Source organism: Osmerus eperlanus, chromosome 12 (genome assembly GCF_963692335.1).
Source record: "Osmerus eperlanus chromosome 12, fOsmEpe2.1, whole genome shotgun sequence".
Classification (NCBI taxonomy): domain Eukaryota; kingdom Metazoa; phylum Chordata; class Actinopteri; order Osmeriformes; family Osmeridae; genus Osmerus; species Osmerus eperlanus.
Window position 1 is genome coordinate 5,639,967 of NC_085029.1, and position 21,250 is coordinate 5,661,216.

Consider the following 21,250-nt stretch of genomic DNA (forward strand, 5'->3'; position numbering starts at 1 on the left):
GTTATGGCAGATCAGAGTGGCTCTGAGCAGATACAATAGTTTTAAACTTCAACAGAGTACCCACCTTCAAGGAAGTTAACGCTTGTCAATGGAGCAATCCCAGACCCTCTGTACAAATTAAATGTACGAGGGTCTGGTTAGGACAAGGCTAACATTTGTCATTGTAACGTCTAAACAATTGGAATAACACACATATTGCATATACAGTACTGTGCATAAGTCTTGGGCACCCAAGATTTTTTACACAAATAATGTGTTATATTGTATTTCTTCAATTAAATGCTACAGCTTTTCTTGAATTACATGTTTCGATGAGGTCGGTGTGTACACAAGGGTAGCTTTTATTATTATTATTTAATTCGTAATTAAGAACAACACAGGAATTGCGCAAAGCAGTTTATTAATTAGTAGGCGACATCTCTGGTGTCTCGTCGGTGAGGAGGCAGATGAGGATACTAATAGTGATGCAAAAAGTTTTGTGCCGTACCTTGTAGTAAAAATAAAGTTGAATTATAGTAAATCTAAATGTAATGTTGCTGCATTTTTTCGTTTAAGTGTATCAGATTTGAATGCAACGTTTAATCAAAGAAATATATGTAATATAATGTTTTTATTTGTGCAGCAGTATAAAAGTGCAATTTTGCTAAACTTTGTGAATTTTTAATTTCATTATTTCTTAAAGCATTTTTCCTTAACCTTTTTTATTTTCATTTTGCCTAATAATTTTGCACAGTACTGTATATCACAAGAATAAACAGTAAAAATACATAAATACATGAAATAAAATGATTTAATCAACATTTTTACGTTTGAATTTTGGCAGGGTAGGCAGTGCCTACCTTGCCTACCCAGACTGCATGTCACTGCCCACAACTGCTGAACAACGCCGACACACAGTGTTCGTCTTATCCACCACTCTCTCGCCTGTACTACTGTAACTGAATGGGAAACCGAAGTTTTCCCAAACTTGCAATCTTAAAAAGGCAGGCGGGTCCTCTATCTCTCGTGGGTCGCCACCACTCGCCATACTCGTCCTGAGTGTTGCTAGCTAGCCTATCTCTGACTCACGGCGGCGCCAATCAGAGCTTCAGAGCTACAGATTAGATGTCCCTAAAGTACACGAGTATCTACAGGGCCGGATTAACAAATGTATGTGCCCTGGGCAACAAGGCTCAAGGCCCCCCCCCCCCCCCCCCCCCGTGTTTGATGTGATGCTAGTTACTGATTTCTAAAATTAATGCTCGCGCGCAACGCAATTTTTGGGGCCTTTATTTGAGCGCAAGATAGTTTTTTGAGCTTTATGTAAAAAACATTTTACAAGCCGTTTTTCAATTGGTAAAATCTTGTCTAGAGAAGGTGATGTCTTTTTGTCTCTTAATTTTTCAGCCCCACGTACCTTGCGTTTCTTAGCCTGGTTTAGCCAAGGAGCTCTCCACCTTTATTACTAATTTAAAAACTATTTGATAAATCGAATATAAAAGCATCATAGAATGTAAAGTAATTTCAATTTAGCTTGCACCTAAGTTAAAACATATTTGTGCTAACATTAGCAATAACGTCAGCTAGTTTAAGGTGTATGCATAGGCTAACCATTAAATTAGCAGCACATTTCCCGTATTTAACAATGATTAAACATGGGCTTACCTGAAAGTGATGCACGGGCACCATCTCGCAGTCTCTTTCTTTCTTTTTTTCTTCCCCTGACTTATCTTTTTAAGACCATTTTAGAAAAGTTGACCTAGCCTACTGTCAAAGTTCGTCAGGCCACTGAGATACGGAAGGGCACCCACAGCGAGCTTGGGAAGTTGAGTGTGTATTTGTTTTTTTTTGTTTTTTGGGGGGGGCACCATCGTAACTTTTTTGAGCATTTAAATAGGCTATATCTCTTGTTATGCCTGTTTTGTAATATACGTGCCTAATATACTAAAATAATATCGGCATTATAAGTATTATAACTATGATGATTTTTCAGTTGGCTAATTTTTGGTGCCCCCTCAGGAGTTGGTGCCCTACGCACAGCACGTAGTGCGCGTTATGGGAGCGGCGGCACTGGCTACTAGACTACACAAACACTGTTTTTGACGTGATTTGACATAATATTTTGATCGAACGAGTTGCAATAAAGTACTCACATTAAGGAAAGTTAGGACAGCGTTCATAACGTGATATAACATTTTAGTTGACATTGTCCAGGGCCCCTTAGATGTCATGTGCCCCTGGGCAAGTGCCCAGTTGCCCAAATGGTTAAACCGGCCTTGAGTATCTAACAGTAGTTCCGCATTACATTAATTAATTTGCACGCAAGTTTTATTTATTTTTACACCGTGTATTCTCTGTGTAATTTCATGCACCGAACCGTGACGCCCGTACCGTACGGTTCGGTACGAATACATTTACCGTTCCACCCTTAACACATACAGGGAAAACAAAGCTTACAAACTGGTTGGTAGCTAGTACTGTAGCTGGCTACCAGCTCGTACATCCAGTGCTTTGGAGAACTGTGTTTCAACTACAGAAGAGCACATCCTAGCAGGAATAATGAACCATTTTGCTCACCTGGAAAACCCGACTGTGCTCCGTTTTGCTCCTAGCTTCAGATCTGACCCCTGGACCGGTAAGTAACTTGTACAGCTGAGCTAACAATTGCTGCTGCGTAGAGCTAACTAGCATGAAGGGCGAAAACACAGGGTGTTGAGTGTTTCCCCTATTAGTGTATTAGTGTATCCCACCCAGGGGGCTTTCCCCTTCATTTTCAAAGGATGTTACGTTACAGGCCCCGCAAGGCAGCCTAGCAAAAGAAGCAAACCCTATTCCATGTGTTTATTAGGGCATTTGTGGACAAGCAACGTCAGTATGTTGTCAATCAAAAATAAACTAGCTAGCCTAACACAGCTAGCACAGTAGGCTATTTGCAAGGAAGTAAATGCTATTCCCAGCACCACACAGTCGCTTGTGGGAAGCAAATAGGCGAATTCACACAAATGTAGTCGCTGCCAGTGGATCTCGTGTACTCATCGACAGGCGATCAGGTATATAACAAGGGCAACGTTGCACAAACTTTAGTCAAATATAAATGTAACTTTTGAGGCGAAGAGCAATAAGCGAATTGCCTGTATATGTGAAAACAGCTTAATATCACGCGTCAGCGACACAGACACTAGGCTACCATCAAAACGTGGGATATCTAATCGGACATGTGTTTACAACGTCAGGGGAAAGATTTAATTAGGGATTCAGTATGTTGTCAATCTATTGTTATTGTTAGTTTAAAGGCCATGTTGCAGGTTAACCACCCCTGTCGATTAACGGGTACATAAAGTACTCAAGATATGTGTATCATTAAAAAAATATGTCTCCAAATTGTGTTAAAGGCCAGTTTGTCGTTTTTGGTATTAGCAGGTTTTTTTTTAACGCAATTCGGTGATGACGTAACGTTGGGGAGATGTTTATAGTATGTATTATGGCCCGCAGCCGTATAATTTAGAACCTGTCAGACGTGAGAGGGCGAATGAGGAATTGCCGAGAACAGATGGCCGTCAAAGCGAATTAAATGCACGGTCCGAGGAGAATGAGTGGAGAGTTGGTGAAGTGTCCTGGTTAGTTGCTATCATTTAGCAACGAGCGCTGGAGCTAGTCTACGAACAGCAGTGCATACAATAACGACACATATATTTTTTTTCTGTCAGTGAATAGCACCGAGTGAAAGTCAACGTTTTCTTTATATCTAGTGATAGTGATCATGTTGTTAGTTCAGATAAGTACCGGTAACCTCTAGATCTAGAAATAGAGGGGGCTCATGCTAGCTATGGGCTAACTTGCCAAATTTCCACTCAAAATGCTGACAAAAGTTTGATTTACGATTTCCAATGCAGCCTCCATTGGTATTCTTAACCTGGAATGATAATATATAGTGCAGTGTTTCCTCTATGGCTAAATTTCTGCCGCCACGGTATCAGAAATCAGGCTGTACAAAATTTTAGGCCGTCTATCAGCAGTGATTGTTAGAGTGCATGTCGGAGAATTGCACGGACACGCGCTTCACACCGCAGTTGAGATTGCGTGTGTGCGTCCTTGTGAACTGCAAGTCGTATTGTTGTCAGTTCATTTAAGCCTGTTAGCAAATTGAAATCAAGTTATCTGGTGATTTTCGTTGTTTGTATTCTTCCCCTGCTAGCTACATTTTCTGTTGATTCGATAGCGATTGCTGCCCTTGCTCAGGTTTGTATTTTAGGTGCATTATTATGCTGAAGTGGTTTTAATTAATAAAAAGTGGGTTTATTGTTATTATTTGCTACAGAATGCTTAGCCTATCAAGATCAAATGAAGCAGGCAGTGTACATGCTTCAGAGTGGCCTACCTTAATCGATAGGCTAGGCTACTGACCATGTACATTAAGTTGTTACGTCAATTATTAATTGGCAGCCTTTATGCCATTTAGAACATACTTTGAGTGTAAGGTGTCTTTAATTAGCCTAACTTTATTGCTTTAGGGGAAATAGGACGAAAATATGTGCAATATTACATTAGCTATTAGACTATTACATTAACCTGTTCCGAAATATAGGTTTAGTTTCGGCGGGGGTGGGGGGGGGGGGGGGGGGGGGGGGGAGGAGAGATGCAAAACACCTGGGAATAAATACATTGATTAGAAAAAAGAAGAGAAATAAGAATATATATATACATATATTATTATTTTTTGGAGCACCGAAAACCCATTTTGACCTAGGAAAAACGACGTTGCTTGTTCACAAATGCCCTAATCAACGTAATAATAATAATAATAAGAAGAAGATAGAAAAGGTTAAACTTCGCTGCTTGACCCTCAAAAATGGCTTACTGAGACAAAATCAGTGCTTAGAGTGCAACATCTGGCTTGGTCTGAAATTCTTACCTATTTGTCTTCGGTGAATCACGCTGGGGGGTGACTGGGGGGCCTTGGGCTCAAGAGGGGGTGAGGTTGAGCAGTTTACATGAGCAGGGGCCAAAGCATGCAACTCGGCATGGTCAGACAGTATATCCAGGTGAGGCTTGTAGATGTCATCCTCAGATATCCAGGAGTAGGAATGCTGGACACAGAAAGAAGAGTTACTGCTGGGTCACCATAACAAAAGACTGCTGCTGTGTCTGCAGTGTCTTTAACTACGTTTGTTGTTCTAGAGGGAGCACGTTGGTAAAATAGAATATAGTTATGGAACACAACAGGCCCTAGTATCATGTATTTGTGTTGAATAGTTTCAGTTTCATCACAAGCTGCAGTTTTATGATATACAGATGAGGGACAATAAATAAACACATTTATTAAGAGATCCCGCAATTTTGCAACCTTTTGCAAAAGCCCCACTCCAAAACTTGCTTGACCAAGTCTACCTAAGCATCCAGTCACTACTTGAAGACGGTCCGTCAAGCTTTTGGTCGTTAAGGCGCAAAAGGGCATACGGAACCTACAAATCCAATAGCAAGTGTACTGCTCAAGAAAACCGTCTCATTTTCACATTGACAAAACTATGAAGATTTTATTCTATCGTGCTTTAATTGAATCTATTTTATAATTTTCTTTAGTGTCATGGTTCATAAATCTATCCTTAAAGAACCTAAATAGTTTGAGTCAAATTGTCAAATAGTCTAGTAGCCTGATTGGGGAGTCACAGTTTAACCCAGTTACAGCTGGCTGGCTGGCTCGATATTTAATGACGACTCCCATCCTTTGCACAGTGAATTTCAGCTTCTTCCTTCTGGATGAAGGTTTATTGTTCCAAAGTGCAGAACAAAGTGGTATAAAAACAGGTTTGTTTTCAAGACCAGCTTGAATAAGTCCAAGCAACGTTGCATCTATATTACTGTACTAGCAAAGTCGATTTTATTGTTTATTTATAATGTTTTTAAATGTTTGTTTGGAACATGGAGCAGTAGTTTTATCATGTTGTTTAGACTTTTAGGTCATACACTATTTGTGTTCTTGTAAATATGTCAAACGTACAAACTCACCCACTGCAGACCAAATGTACCTATGGGTATAAATGAAGTAAACTGAGCTACCCCGAAAGCTGACTGGAGTCATTTCTCCCCTTTCCAAAGCCCATGGGTAAAACTGTGTGGAATGCCCAATTCTCTGCTAAATATCTAAAAGATCAAAAACTTCTGTCTGTTGTGTTCCAACGTAGCTACTGTACTCTTTACAAAAATTTGCAAATCCAGTTTAGCAAATGTTACCTCACATCTAACATAGCATTGGCTCTAGCTAGACAATTACAACAGATTACTAGCCAGCTACTGTAGAGCTACGTATTTATAATCTACAAAATGTATTAGAGCTAGGCTACAGTATGTTGTGTTGCATTTATAGTGGGTGCTGGAAGCTTCACATAGCCGACGTTTTGAAGATTATAAACTTGAACATGACATACCAAAAACCAATTACACATTTATTTAGCTTTAAATCCTTGAAACAATTTAACCTTGACCACTAGTAGTACTGTACTGTAGTAGTAGTGTCTGTTGAATTATGTGTGCTTCAATTATTATTATGGCCCCTCCCTAGTTGATTTAATTATTCTGAATATATTCCTCCACTTCATTTTGCAATCCCTTTTGCCTCGTTCTGGAGGATATTGTGGATGTATTACTCCAAAAAGAATCACTTACACTGACTGGCAGTATGCTAATTATAGCAGTTTACTGTAGTACCCGCTATACAAAGAAGCAAAGCTTGACGGGCTAGCAACAGTAACTAAGGCTTTTGCAAAAGGTCAATTTCCATAAAGATCCATCACTATGCCAACATCGCTTGTTCACCCTGAACCAAACAAATCCTGCATAATGCTGCCCCATGTGTGGTTTTGGATTCAGAATCAGAGGCGTGACGGCAGCATCTAGCATGTAGTCCCGCCATGTCGGCGAATCTCCCTATTATCCATATTTTCAGCTCTGTGACTACCTTTGTTGCTAGCTTTATGCCAGTACAACAATGACCCCCCCATTTCATGTTTTTACCCTTTATACAGAACTGCAAGGAGGCATAAAGATACAACATTCCCACCGTAAACAGGCTGTGTAAAAGGGACTAACGTCGCAAACAATGTACAAGTTTCATAAAGCACTCAAAGATAAAAAGGTCAGGGCAATCATATGACGAGTCACGACTCAGGACAGACAGAGGGAGGGGAGGCAGGCACTTTGCTTACAGAGAGAAAGTCTGCAGACATTTTCCGGCTATGCATGCAAGCAGATCGCCATAGATCCATTTTGCCTGAAGGCTCTGAGACACTCAATGAGGAATTCTCCGCCTTCTTCTCTTGTCCATTATTCCTTATTTGAGGAGTCTCAGCAATCGCAAGGTCAGGCGTCTTAACTTTTCCTACAGGCCCGATGAGGGAGGGTTTTATTGCTGAGGGCACAAATATCTCTGTTGGCGGCGACTCCTGGTCTCGGGTCTCAAGTTGAAGGTCAGAGAGGTCTGGGCAAAGTGCAGCATGGCCCTGGGTCTCACTGTCGGGGCAAAGTGCAGCATGGCCCTGGGTCTCACTGTCGGGGCAAAGTGCAGCATGGCCCTGGGTCTCACTGTCGGAGCCACTGATGGCGGTTGTCTCAGAGAAGAGGTTGGTACCAGAGCTGGAGACGTATGAATCTTCACGCATGGAGTCTTGACTGGAGTGGCCACTCTTTCTGTAGTACACAAGCACAAGAGGAACGGCACAAGATTTTATTCCATGTTTAACTTTTCAGTTCATTCAATTATGAAGTTACTTAATTAAGATAGTATTCCTTGATATATTTTATACATATCATGTTTATACAGTTAGGTCCATAAATATTTGGACATTGACACAATTTTCATCATTTTGGCTCTGTATACCACCACAATGGATTTGAAATCAAACAATCAAGATGTGCTTTAAGTGCAGACTTTCAGCTTTAATTTCAGGGTATTTACATCCAAATCAGGTGAACGGTGTAGGAATTACAACACATTTTATATGTGGCCCCCCCCTTTTTAAGGGACCAAAAATAATTGGACAAACTAACATAATCATAAATCTAATTGTCACTTTTAATACTTGGTTGCAAATCCTTTGCAGTCAATGACAGCCTGAAGTCTGGAACCCATAGACATCACCAGACGCTGGGTTTCGTCCCTGGTGATGCTCTGCCAGGCCTCTACTGCAACTGTCTTCAGTTCCTGCTTGTTCTTGGGGCATTTTCCCTTCAGTTTTGTCTTTAGCAAGTGAAATGCATGCTCAATTGGATTTAGGTCAGGTGATTGACTTGGCCATTGCAGAACATTCCACTTCTTTGCCTTAAAAAACACTTTGGTTGCTTTCGCAGTATGCTTCGGGTCATTGTCCATCTGCACTGTGAAGCGCCGTCCTATGAGTTCTGAAGCATTTGGCTGAATCTGAGCAGATAATATTTCCAGAAACACTTCAGAATTCATCCTACTGCTTTTGTCAGCAGTCACATCATCGATAAATACAAGGGAACCAGTTCCATTGGCAGCCATATATGCCCACGCCATAACACTACCTCCACCATGCTTCACTGATGAGGTGGTATGCTTTGGATCATGAGCAGTTCCTTCCCTTCTCCATACTCTTCTCTTCCCATCATTCTGGTACAAGTTGATCTTGGTCTCATCTGTCCATAGGATGTTGTTCCAGAACTGTACAGGCTCTTTTAGATGTTTTTTGGCAAACTCTAATCTGGTCTTCCTGTTTTTGAGACTCACCAATGGTTTACATCTTGTGGTGAACCCTCTGTATTTACTCTGGTGAAGTCTTCTCTTAATTTTTGACTTTGCCACAGATACGCCTACCTCCTGGAGAGTGTTCTAGATCTGGCCAACTGTTGTGAAGGGGTTTTTCTTCACCAGGGAAAGAATTCTTCTGTCATCCACCACAGTTGTTTTCCGTGGTCTTCCGGGTCTTTTGGTGTTGCTGAGCTCACCAGTGCGTTCTTTCTTTTTAAGAATGTACCAAACAGTTGATTTGGCCACACCTAATGTTTTTGCTATCTCTCTGATAGGTTTGTTTTGATTTTTCAGCCTAACGATGGCTTGCTTCACTGATGGTGACAGCTCTTTGGACTTCATATTGAGAGTTGACAGCAACAGATTCCAAACACAAATACCATACTTGAAATGAACTCTAGACCTTTTATCTGCTCCTTGTCAATGAAATAACAAACTCCCATGAGGGAATAACATACACCTGGCCATGGAACAGCTGAGCAGCCAATTGTCCAATTACTTTTGGTCCCTTAAAAAGGGGGGGGGGGCACATATAAAATGTATTGTAAGTCCTACACCGTTCACCTGATTTGGATGTAAATACCCTGAAATTAAAGCTGAAAGTCTGCACTTAAAGCACATCTTGATTGTTTCATTTCAAATCCATTGTGGTGGTATACAGAGCCAAAATGATGAAAATTGTGTCAATGTCCAAATATTTATGGACCTAACTGTATATACACATCACTAACTTCAAATTGCCGAATACATCACTTCATTAAATTATGAAGTTACTTAATTAAGATAGTATTCCGAGTATTGCGTTGATGATAGGAGCATATTTTCCTATCTCCCAACCCTACTGCATGCATTACTTACTCTATAAAAGGCCTCTTGGTGTTGTGTTCTAAAATCGAGGATATCTCAAGGTCACATGGCCAGGGCTCCTTGTCTGAGCTCCTGGGGTCATGACCCTGCAGCAGGCTGTCAGAGCTCAGGCTGGAAGAGAGTTGAGATGAACCTGTAGTGTCCAGGCTCAAATTGGATGAGTTCAGGGGGGACCGTCCTCCCACTACTGCACCCATCCCCCTCCCCATCACTGCTCCCAACCCCACTTGCTGCACCTCTACTGTGTCCGACCCACAGGACGACTGGGACGCTGTATCCCAGGACTCCTTGCACTTAGAGTAGGAGGAGCCACTGGCCCCATTGAGGAAAAGGTCAACGGTTTCACCTTGGGAGGCAGGGCAAAGGCCAGAAAGAACCAGCGGGGTGGTGGTCCACTCGTTCAGCACAGAAGACTTGTAGGACAGGTTAAAGGTGAGGGATCCCAGGCCCTGGAGGTAGCTGAGCAGCACCTCACGCTCTTCTGGGTTCAAAAGCAGAGCGTTGGGTTGATAGTGGCCCTGCAGCTTGGAGCCCTCACGGAACAACGCAGCCAAGTAACATTCCACCAGGCCATGGTTGAGGGCTAGCCGTACCCAAGCTCGGCAACGGCCCACGTCAGTGCCCACGAAGCACAGCTTCTCCACCTCTGTAATCACGTCACTATGGGGAGAGTGACATCATGCCATTTTATAATTAAAAGTACTTTACGTGTAATTGTGTACAGTATAGACAGTGTCCAAATGGTATCCATTTGCTGTAGGTTATTAACAGTGTTGGGAAGGATACTTTCAAAACATATTTTGTTACAGAATACGTATTCCGTTACGTTACTCAATCTGAGTAACATATTCTGAATACTTGGATTACTTCGACATTGAATTGCATTTTATAAGTGCAGGAATGCGGCCATCAAATCCTGCTTTCTAAACTGTGTTTCCCAATAACGATGGATCTTAGTTGTTACGAGGGTTCTCTACTAGCAAAATAACAAACCATCGTTATTTCTTACGTGCGTTTCCCGAACATGCTCGTAAGGAGATCCCTCGTACGTGTCTCTTAACCCTTGTGTTATCTTCGGGTCATTCTGACCCATCAGTCATTGTGACCCACCGTCGTATTGCGACAAATTTACCGCATACAAAGACAAAGTGAAGCATTTTATTTTAACAGCTAGGCTGTCTCAGACCCCCCACATTGCGATGGTTAAAAGAAAATTATTTTAATTTGTTTTTGTATTGGGTAAAATTGGGTAAACACAACAATGGTTCGTTATGAACCTTTGGGTCATGTGACCCGAAGGCAGCACGAGGGTTAAGAACTACTTGAGAGTGGATGAGGCATGCTTTGGCCAACTATGGTATGCAAGTTTGCATCCCCCGTGCATGTGATGACCATGCATTGGCTTAGCCAATAGCATTGCAGAAGGAAAGAACGAGAGGCAATGACATGGGAGCGATAGATGTAGTTGTGTTTGTACAGTGTAGAAACCACCAGATAGAAGTTATGGGAAATGCATTAATTTAGTTGCCTTAATTTATTTAGAGAGTGAATAAACTTGTGAAACAGATAAGTATCGTAATGTAATCAATTGATTTCAACAATGTAACTGTATTCTAAATACCAACTATTTAAATTGTATCTGTAACAGAATTTACTCATAATTTGTATTCTGAATGCGTAACGCCGGTACATGTATTCCGTTACTCCCTAACACTGGTTATTAAACACATCACAATCCATTATTAAATATTCTCAGGTATTATCAAGTATTGATTGTCTTCTGTATTATCAGATACTAAAAGTGGAAATTGCAGTTGGTGCACTGCTTTTGCCGCAACTCACCGATGAGTGACGCTCTTGAGCAAACTCCAGAAGACCGGCTGAGGTAGCGGTCCCCGGGAGCCTTCTTTTCGGTTGCGGCCCCCAGCCTCATAGCGGATATACTTGCTCTTGATCCCGTGGATGAAGACAGCCTCAAGGGTACAGCACAGGAGGTTGGCGTCCCCGTCCTCGCTGGTCACCATAGCATCGGTCGTCACATAACGCTTCTGCAGAACCTTGAGTGCCAGCGCCAACTTCTCTTTGATGCACTAGAGGACACAAGTGTCTGATTATTGAAAGTCTCTTGCCTAGGGTGCCAGAAACGACACTGAACGAAACATCCCAACTTTCCCACTCTACGACCAAGCACTACCACTTTGAGTTACACAATGCTGGAAGTAACTTTCTACCACAGTGGAAACAACTCAAAGGCAGAAAAAAACTAAATAATCTCCGTCTTGAGGTAACCTATTGTTTAAACTAATATCCAGATTCAAAGATTTTTCATGTGTACTTACATTTTCCAACTGATATTTTTGTTTATTTTAAATAAGTATGCATACTTAATATTTAAGAAGATTGCAGAGATTAAAAAGCATACATTTGTTGCTGCTCATTTACACTTCAGAATGCTAAGAGTGAAGTGTAGAATGACACGGTTCTCTTCTCATTTTCCTTAGTGCAAGAGAGTAGAGAGGAGAGTGCAATCATCCAATCCACCAAGCAACTCAAAACGAGAGTGAATACCAACAGAAGAATATTGCTGGCACATTTTTTTGGGCCGCTACCCACACGCTTAGCTGTGTTGCTCATTCCACGAATGCACGATCCTTACAAGTTGTACCTCGTTGTAAAGGTGACTAATCAGGCTTTCCAACGATATAAAATACAATACCAATTGGTATTATTAAAGGGGAGGAATAATCAACCAAAATAACGTTTCCAAACTTTTTTTGAGGAGTTAATATATTTATTTTTTTATTTGTGAGACCACACATTCGTAGATGTAGGCCTACGTTTCAACTAGCGTCCACCTAGCTCTTGACGCTAGTCAGAAATTGTTATTAAAATGTCGATATAATACAAATTAAAAACATTATGTCACAGCATTGTGTAGAAATGTCAAGTTTGACGCTGCGCAAGGCAGATGCTACACATACGGTTTGAGAATGTGTTTACATAGTCAAATCTCAAAGTAAGAGCCTGTAATTTGGTGTGCAGCAATATAAAGGTGTGTACATATCGGTGAGTTATTTTCTTTCTTTTGTTGTTGCTGCATATCTTCTTTAAGAAATTAACGGAAGAAACGGTCGTGGATGATAGTGGGGTCTGGAATGTTGCAGAGTTTGAATGGACGATAATGGAGCCGCTCACTCTAGCCATCTACCAGACGTTAACGAGCTGCTAAACTAATGTTCTACTATAGATAATCACGCGTGTGTTCGTGATGTTAGTGACGTTTCTGACTGTGGCTAGCTAATTAGCCACCATTAGCTTCACTTTTCGCCACAAAAACTTAAGTTAAGCCTAAACCATGCAACGGAACGTGAAATCCAATTCAAGCAGCGCAATCGTGACAAAGACGAACACTTTGAAACCGACATTGTCTATGTAGTGCAGAAATTGAGGGACGAGTTGGGGTCGGAAAATACATAAAAAATAAAAAATAATATATATACACAGGTGCTGGTCATATAATTAGAATATCATCAAAAAGTTGATTTCACTAATTCCATTCAAAAAGTGAAACTTGTATATTATATTAAATTCATTACACACAGACTGATACATTTCAAATGTTTATTTCTTTTAATTTTGATGATTATAACTGACAACTAAGGAAAATCCCAAATTCAGTATCTCATAAAATTAGAACCTGTTTACGCTCCTGTTTCGCCCGCGAGACAAAAATGCTGCCTCCCCCTTCCTCAGTTACGACGCACTAAATTCTAAAAAATATATTTTTTAGACGCTACACATGTTATACATCGTTGGAAAGCTACGATTCTTGTGCTTCCATTGAAATAAACCAATTCAAGATCAAGTCGCAATAGCAAGCAAAGTCAACGTCTTTTTCCGGTGAACATTCCTTCAACAATGCCAAAGAAAAAAGTTGTACTCACCCTAAGTTGTTCAAATAGGTCCAGGTGTGCAAATCATGCCATCAAAACTTGATCTGCGTAAGTCCCAAGGGTTCAAAGTATCTAACCATGTAAAGTAATTCGTCCAAATACAATGTTTTACGTTCATGAATAGCCATTATCCTTTGTTTCATTATGCAAGTTAGCCGACGGAAGAAACAACTTGTTCACATAAGTGTTATTTTCTCCGATTTATCAACGGAGTATTTACAAAATGAAGGTCTCAAAATGTCCGTTGAACCCTCCCCTTTTGATTGACACCTTGTTCGACCCAATAGGAGCTTCCATGCCCCGTTGACAGCCCTCTAAAGCCAACTAGGTCTGTGCGTCCTGCCCCCCGCCCCCCCCCCCCCCCACACTGGTTCTAAACAAATTTCTCGAACTGGCTTCGACTGGCTCTGAAATTAGCTCGTTAGCCTTGTAGCTGACAGCTAGCTGAAAATGCCAATACCTCATTTGTATGCGTCTGTGGAGCCTTCAAAATAACAGTCGATTGCGCAATATGGTTGACAGAATCAGTGTTCTTTGTGCGCCAATCCTTGGAATCAGATAAAGCACTCCAATGTGTTCATGCTTCAGTTTTTGTGTTTCAGTATTACTAATTAGGGATTTAGCTATTATATATGATATTTCTAAGTACCAGAGATGGGCCAGAGATAACAATTATGAAAAATAATACCTTTTTATTTGACCTTGACCTTGGTTACAAAGGGTCATTTTGGAGTCTCCAAAAGACCCTTTTAGAAAATTCCTGGATGTACTCTTATAAAAACATGTGTCAAATATGAATATATTGTGGTATTATGTTTGACTTTTGATTTGAATTGGGTAAGGCTTCAACCTGTGGTCCAATTTAGTCTTCCAGATAATACCTACCACCTCTAGGCCTATTCAGGCCTCTGTTTTCAAAACAAAATCTAGGCGGAAATAGAAATTTTCACTTTCCTTGTGTTCAAGCTTCTATTACTCAACACTAGAAGGACTGACAGGGGTCCTGACAACAGGGGACATAACTTCAGAGTGTCAGCTTTCAAAAGAGATCATTTACATGCATGTACTCCAAATGGTTCAAGAACAGCTTCCAATTTACTTTGGGTATGCTGTTTAGGCGTTTTCAGGCAAATTTAACAGGAACATGAAAAGGTTAAGACCAATACAAAGAAAGGATTTTTTGAAATCTTGGCCAACTGAAAAGTATGAACATGAATAGTATGAGCATGTACAGCACTCAATACTTAGTTGGGGCTCCTTTTGCCTGAATTACTGCAGCAATGCGGCGTGGCATGGAGTCGATCAGTCTATGGCACTGCTCAGGTGTTATTAGAGCCCAGGTTGCTCTGATAGCGGCCTTCAGCTCTTCTGCATTGTTGGGTCTGGCATATCGCATCTTCCTCTTCACAATACCCCATAGATTTTCAATGGGGTTAAGGTCAGGCGAGTTTGCTAGTGCCACCAACGGGTCAAAGTTGGACTTGTGTTTACACACGCCACTTTTGAACCGTATGACCGATTTTCAAAAATAAGGTACCATTGGATTCCCTGGATCAAGACGAGTTCAACACACCCTATGGCGTCAATTTCCGGTTACATAGATTATCCGCAATTTCCGGTTTTATCAAAAACCTTTGAAAGCCTACTCCTCCTACAATTGTTGTCAAGTCTTCTTCAAAATTACCAGAGATGATCTTTAGACCAAGCCTCACTGAATTCTTCAACAGATTTTTGATTTTCAAAACCGTCAGAGCAACCCTCACTCAACTTATCAAAGGATTTAAGATTTTCATAACCGTTTGTCCGGTACAGCCAATCAAAATCGGCAACAAAGCAACCAAACAGGAAGTTGAGTCAAATCTCAGCAAATCTTTGAGATATCAACACCAAACTTGGTAAATATGTGGTAAACACTACAACATGTTCCCATGTGCAAAGTCAACTTCATATCTCCAAAAATGATTGTTATGAAGCAAATTGAATTTATCGCTGACGCTAAAATAATGCTTTACACATCCGCCGGTCAAAAACTGATAATCTGATTCAATCACAAGTTCATATGAAGACTCTTGAGAATGTTTTGTACACAAATCTGAGAAAGTTGACTGTAAGATGAAAAATAGATTTCTTGTGAATATTTCAAATATGCATGCTTGGCTAATTGCTAGGGATATTTCCAATGAAATGTCACCCTTTGCTCCTCAGCGCGCGCGCTCCACATTCTCACACACTCAGCCTTTCCCTTGTCACACGCGCGAGCTTGGCAAGACGCACACACAACATTTCAAGAGATTGTGGGCTGACCAAGCCTCCACTCATTCCTTGGCTTGAAGCAAAGGCCCTTGTGGAACTTGATGGTATTGCATTTCAGATTTGGTATCCCATTGGTAAGTCTGCAGCATGGATTTTTCTATAGTGACAATTTGTGAAGAATATACATTTTTCAATGGTTCGCAATGTAAAGAGGAATCCGCCATTGCTGCTTGCAGCTATATTTATTAGGGGCCTATTGTTTTTGTTAGTTTTATTAGGGTTCCTCCGGTAGGAGGGAACCTATTGTTTTTGTTAGTATTCTTATTCTTATTATTAGGGTTCCTCTGGTAGGAGGAAACCTATTGTTATTGGTGGTATTATTAGGGTTCCTCCGGTAGGAGGAAACCTATTGTTATTGGTGGTATTATTAGGATTCCTCCGTAAGGAGGAAGTTTTGCCAATTTCAGTAAGTCAGGCTATTTAAAGGTCTCTGACAGTCAGAATCACTGTTTACAGGCAAAGGTCGAGCTGGTCTTTTGTCAGATGTGTATATATTGACCAGTTTAGAGCTAAATACTCTTGCCAGAGCCTGGAATCGAACCCGTGTTTTGAGTGACTTTGCATGGGTCTCCATCAGGTCAACACATTTATATTGACATTTTATTGTTTGGAGGATAACCCCTTGAGATCTCGTTTTCGAGGGGGTCCTCAAGACACAAGACAAAGACAAATACATGCACATTCAAACTCGCTCAAGTTCTCCCACCCCCAGACCTCACCCACCCCACCGACTCCCTATTGAAAACATATCGTATTATTGAGAGGCATATATACACATATACATACATACACATATTCATACATATATATGCACACATATACACAAACCTTCACCCATACACACGTATAGTATTTATTCATAAAAATAAATAATAAAAAAAAAAAAAAAAAAGTCCAGTCAAACATGAGCAAAACATTTACAGCAACAATTTGCTTGTAAGTGATTATAAAGGGATATTTTAAAGGAGTGCAAAGAGGTGATAGATCTTAGAGACCCTGGTAGGCTATTCCAGTCTGAAGGGGCTTTAAATTTAAAGGTACGCCTGCCACTCTCTTTTGAGATGTTTGGTACAGTAAAGAAGGGGTATTCGGTGTGTCTCAGTCTGTAGATAGGTCTATATGGAATTAAATATTCCTTCAGGTAAGGAGGATAGTCAGAGTAGATACATTTGAATATAATCTGGTACCAGTGAAACTGTCTCCTGGCTTTTGGTGATAATAAATTCAGTGTGTTATACATAATACAATGGGGAGTAGTGAACGGACATCTCAACACAAATCTGCACATACTATTGAAAACAACATTTAGTGCTTTTAGATTGGATTCTGATGTGTTTTGATAGACAACATCTACATAGTCTAATATAGGAAATGTTAGCTGTGTCACAATTCTTAACCTAATCAGTTGAGTGAAACAGTTAATAGAACGATACAATATTCGTAAATTACAATTTATTTTATTGACTACTGAATGAATGTGACGCCTAAAGGAGAGTTGTGAGTCAAGTACAAGGCCCAAATATTTGAGTTTATCAACTTTAACTAGCGGAGTATCATCTAAGAATTTAAGTAAGAGATTGTTGTCTTGATTCAGTGTAGCTGATCTGGTGGGAAACAGCATACTATATGATTTTTTCTTATTGAGTAGTAGGTGGTTGGAATGGAACCAAAGTTGGATGGCATTAAAGTTAGATTGCAGTGTGGATTGAATCCTAGAAATCGACGTGTTAGATGCATAGATCACTGTGTCATCTGCATTTTTGGATTCAAGTTCAAGTAATGCCACTGCATTTCACAGTCAAAACTGTTGTTTATGTCAAGTGTAGATGGAAAAAGCTGCTTTTTTCACAACTGAACTGACATGGATCTTTTCTTCACTTTTACAGGTCTGGAGGGTGATGCAGAGGCCTGCTCAACAGAGTTCAATAAAGGATGCTGAGAGCAACAACAGAGAATGCTGAGCGCATCACAGACCCCTTGCTGGACTATCCCTCTCTAGCTGGACAGCTTCATTCAGCTGGCCTGCCCTGCCTGCCTGCCTGCCTGCAGGCCCTGTTTGCAGTCACCCCACAGACACAGTAGCTCTGCAGACTGCTTTTTTGAGGACATTGATGAAAAAGGACAAACCAGCATTTTTTACTTTGATGAAAGTCTAAATGTTTAATCCTTTGAATGTCCCAGTATGCCAAGCTGCTGACTTTTAGTGTCTTAAGTGATTAAACCAGTTCAAGTGATAGACTTTTGACCTGAATCCAATGATTATTCATCTGAATAAAAACCACTCAAGAGAAGTACTGATTCTTTATTAATAGTATTTATGTATATATAATTGCGCAGCTCCCCCTGTCAATGATCTAGCACCTCCTCAGCACCTGTATTAAAAAGTCTCTGGCGCCGTCCCTGCCCAGGGTTGATTGTAACTGGTGTTTGAAAACACATGTAGTAGGGCAGAATAGAGGGACTGGGCAAAGGGTGCTGGTGTGGAAAGTCCCCAAAAACTGTGCAGAATGGGCAGAAAATATTAGATGACATTGTATCGAGGCCCAATGGGAGAAGAAGCCATAGGATATTTACAATTGTAGTAGGCCATTAGATCTGTTTTAAAAGTTCAGGGGTGTAATTTGTTGGATATGAAGCCCCCACCCTCCACTCCAGAGACAGTTGGTGACATAGAGGTGCAGACATTAAGTTAAACATAGTCATGCGTTAAGAGTAGAGTAAAAAATACAGATCCCCCCTTTCTGAATAAAGTTTGACTGATCTGATTTGTTGATTTCTGTTGCTATGAAAACCAGTTTAGCCAAGCTAACTAACATTGTTTTTAGCTAGCTTGCATTACCATTCAATAGCTAACAAAACATTAGTAAAAGTAGCTTGCTAATCGAGCAGAACTTGTTAATGCAGGAAACTCGGAGACCTTAGCGCGTCACTAGCATCTCGTCATATCACGCAGTCGGAGCACAGCTAGATAATCAGCTGTCAGCACTCGAGTACCCAGCATGCAGTGCGGCATGTCAAAAAACGCAAAGACTTATGGAAAATAGTTCGGTTACAACGGCCATGCGAGGGATTTCAGTTGTTGTCTTCGTTCAGTTAGATGTTTGTAATGTTGTTGTTTGTTAGTTAATATCATCTTGTTGGTCACCCTGAGTGTGCATGTCGTGTAGTTTAATGGGAACAGAGAGTCGGCTATTTTACTGTCAGAGGCTACACTCGCAAGGATCTGGACGTGGGCTGTACCCTAACCAGTTGCCTATGAGGCTATTCTTGAGATCTACTCAAGAAGACAGTGAATATCCACGGTTCTCAAGCCATCTTTGAGAAAGTTTGATAATGTTGCGGTTGATATGTATTGATTGTGGGAGGTAATTTTTGGACTACATCTAAACCTCATGCGGTTGCTGCAGCATTTCTGCTTTGGCATGACCTGCGCTGGGAGAGAGGGAAACAGCATGGATGGGGATAGTGTGCGGGCAGATGTGACTTTATATAGGGTGAAATGGAATGAGAAATGCAATACAAAATGTCTGAAAGGGGTGTATTTATGTAAGTGTCCACATTGCCTCAATATCTTTGTGTCAATAAATCAAATATAATTTTGTCTGATGGTTATTCAAACCTTATTGGCTTCAAGGTGACATCATTCTGATGTACCATGCGCAATTTTATGCAATTTTACCTTGAAATGTCAACCGTTTCTTAACCTTTGTCCCAAAGCTGACCAAAGCTCATACTCTGCCCTTTCTACTCATACAATCTCAACAGTTGGTGTGTAGCAGAGAGGATAGAGAGACTGACTTGTGACCTTATGCTCATGAGTTCAAATCCCCATTCTGCCTATTGTTGTTGGCCAAACATGAAGTAGTTTTGCTCTCTTGTTGTCCAACTCTCCATCTTCAACAGTGTACATGTTTATAATATTTTGCCATTTTGCGGAGGAACCCGCATCGCTGCTTGCAGCTATATTTATTATTATTATGCATAGCGATTGGTGCGAAGTTTTGAAATTTGGCATGCTGATTGGGAACGGTCTCCTGATTATTGTCACCAAGTTTCATGTCGATCCCTGAAGCACTATAGCGCCACCAAGGAGTCAAAGTTGGAGTTGTGTTTACGCCCATAACTTTTGAACCATGAGACAGTTTATCTTAAGTGAGGTATCATTGGATTCCTTAGATGCAGATGATTCGACTGAACCCTGTGACGTCATTGTCGTCATGGTGGTTTTTCCGTCATTTGTATTGTACGAAAAGCCAACTTTTTCGAACTCCTCCTAGGCGGTTGCTCCGATTTTCATGAAAATCGTAACAGATTATCTTCAGACCATGCCAACGAAAAATCTTTAGAATTTTATCGATAAGTCAAACCGATCACGAGTAACGCGCAAACGAATTTGACAAAGAGCACGCCAAAGCGGACGTGAGGCCTTGTCTCTGCGACGGTTTACCGTCATCTAATCATCTTCCTACCACAATCACCTTGAATTGTCAAAATATGACTGAATTACAGCTGTTTATACTTGGGTCAAATCTGACAAAGCTTGCCACGGGAGAAACGGCTTCCTTTTTTTTATAAAGTAACCGAACACAGCATTTCCCAGCAGCGAGAATAGCTCACTGGGATAAGACGGGCTCCTTTGAAAGGCAAGGTCGTAGGATCGAATCCAACCACAGTCATCAAGCAAGTCTTGATACCGGATCATCTGTTTAGCGAAGCCAGTATTTTACATTTACATTTAGTCATTTAGCAGACGCTCTTATCCAGAGCGACTTACAGTAAGTACAGGGACATTCTACCTGAGGCAAGTAGGGTGAAGTGCCTTGCCCAAGGACACAACGTCATCTGGAACGGCCGGGAATCGAACTGGCAACCTTCTGATTACTAGCCCGCTTCCCTAACCGCTCAGCCACCTGACTCCCAGTATTATCACAATGGTAACTATAACGTTTCATTGTCAGGTGATTTATAGTCAAGAAGAAGCGGATTCATTGTGCTTTGTACATATAACGCTGCTACATCTAGCCAGCGCATTTTGTCTCAAAATGACAATTACCAAACGCATCGGCTTATCGTTACAAAACTCGGTATACGTCTTTTGCGCAACGCCGTGAAGGTAATCAAAAGTTTCGGGGTAGCGCCACCGCGTTGCTCCGTAAGGAGGAAACCTATTGTTATTGTTAGTTTTATTATTATTGGGTGTGCTTTGCCTTCGGCAAAGGCACAAACTTTGTTCTCTCACATATATATTATTAATATTATTGTTTCTCTTCACACCCCTAAATCTTCATCCATATTTGGACTACATAGACAACGTCAATGTCAAAAGTTTCATCTGGGTAGCGATTGGGTTGCTTGTATTTTTATTTACGTTCCG

General features: G+C 40.9%; 1 protein-coding gene across 6 annotated transcripts in view; it reads right to left on the minus strand.

Annotated features, from left to right (window-relative positions):
- Positions 1-21,250, minus strand: part of plekhm1 (pleckstrin homology domain containing, family M (with RUN domain) member 1) — a 42,495-nt gene that overhangs the window by 14,970 nt on the left and 6,275 nt on the right. For 5 of the 6 annotated variants that reach the window (XM_062474377.1, XM_062474380.1, XM_062474378.1 and 2 more), the window contains exons 3-6: positions 11,453-11,700; positions 9,602-10,270; positions 7,182-7,662; positions 4,892-5,066 (exon numbers count right to left, since the gene is read on the minus strand). In XM_062474377.1, the coding sequence (XP_062330361.1) occupies positions 4,892-5,066; positions 7,182-7,662; positions 9,602-10,270; positions 11,453-11,700 (1,573 nt within the window). Of the gene's footprint in view, positions 1-4,891; positions 5,067-7,181; positions 7,663-9,601; positions 10,271-11,452; positions 11,701-21,250 lie in introns of those variants that run through there. The other variant, XM_062474381.1, reaches the window with a different exon arrangement.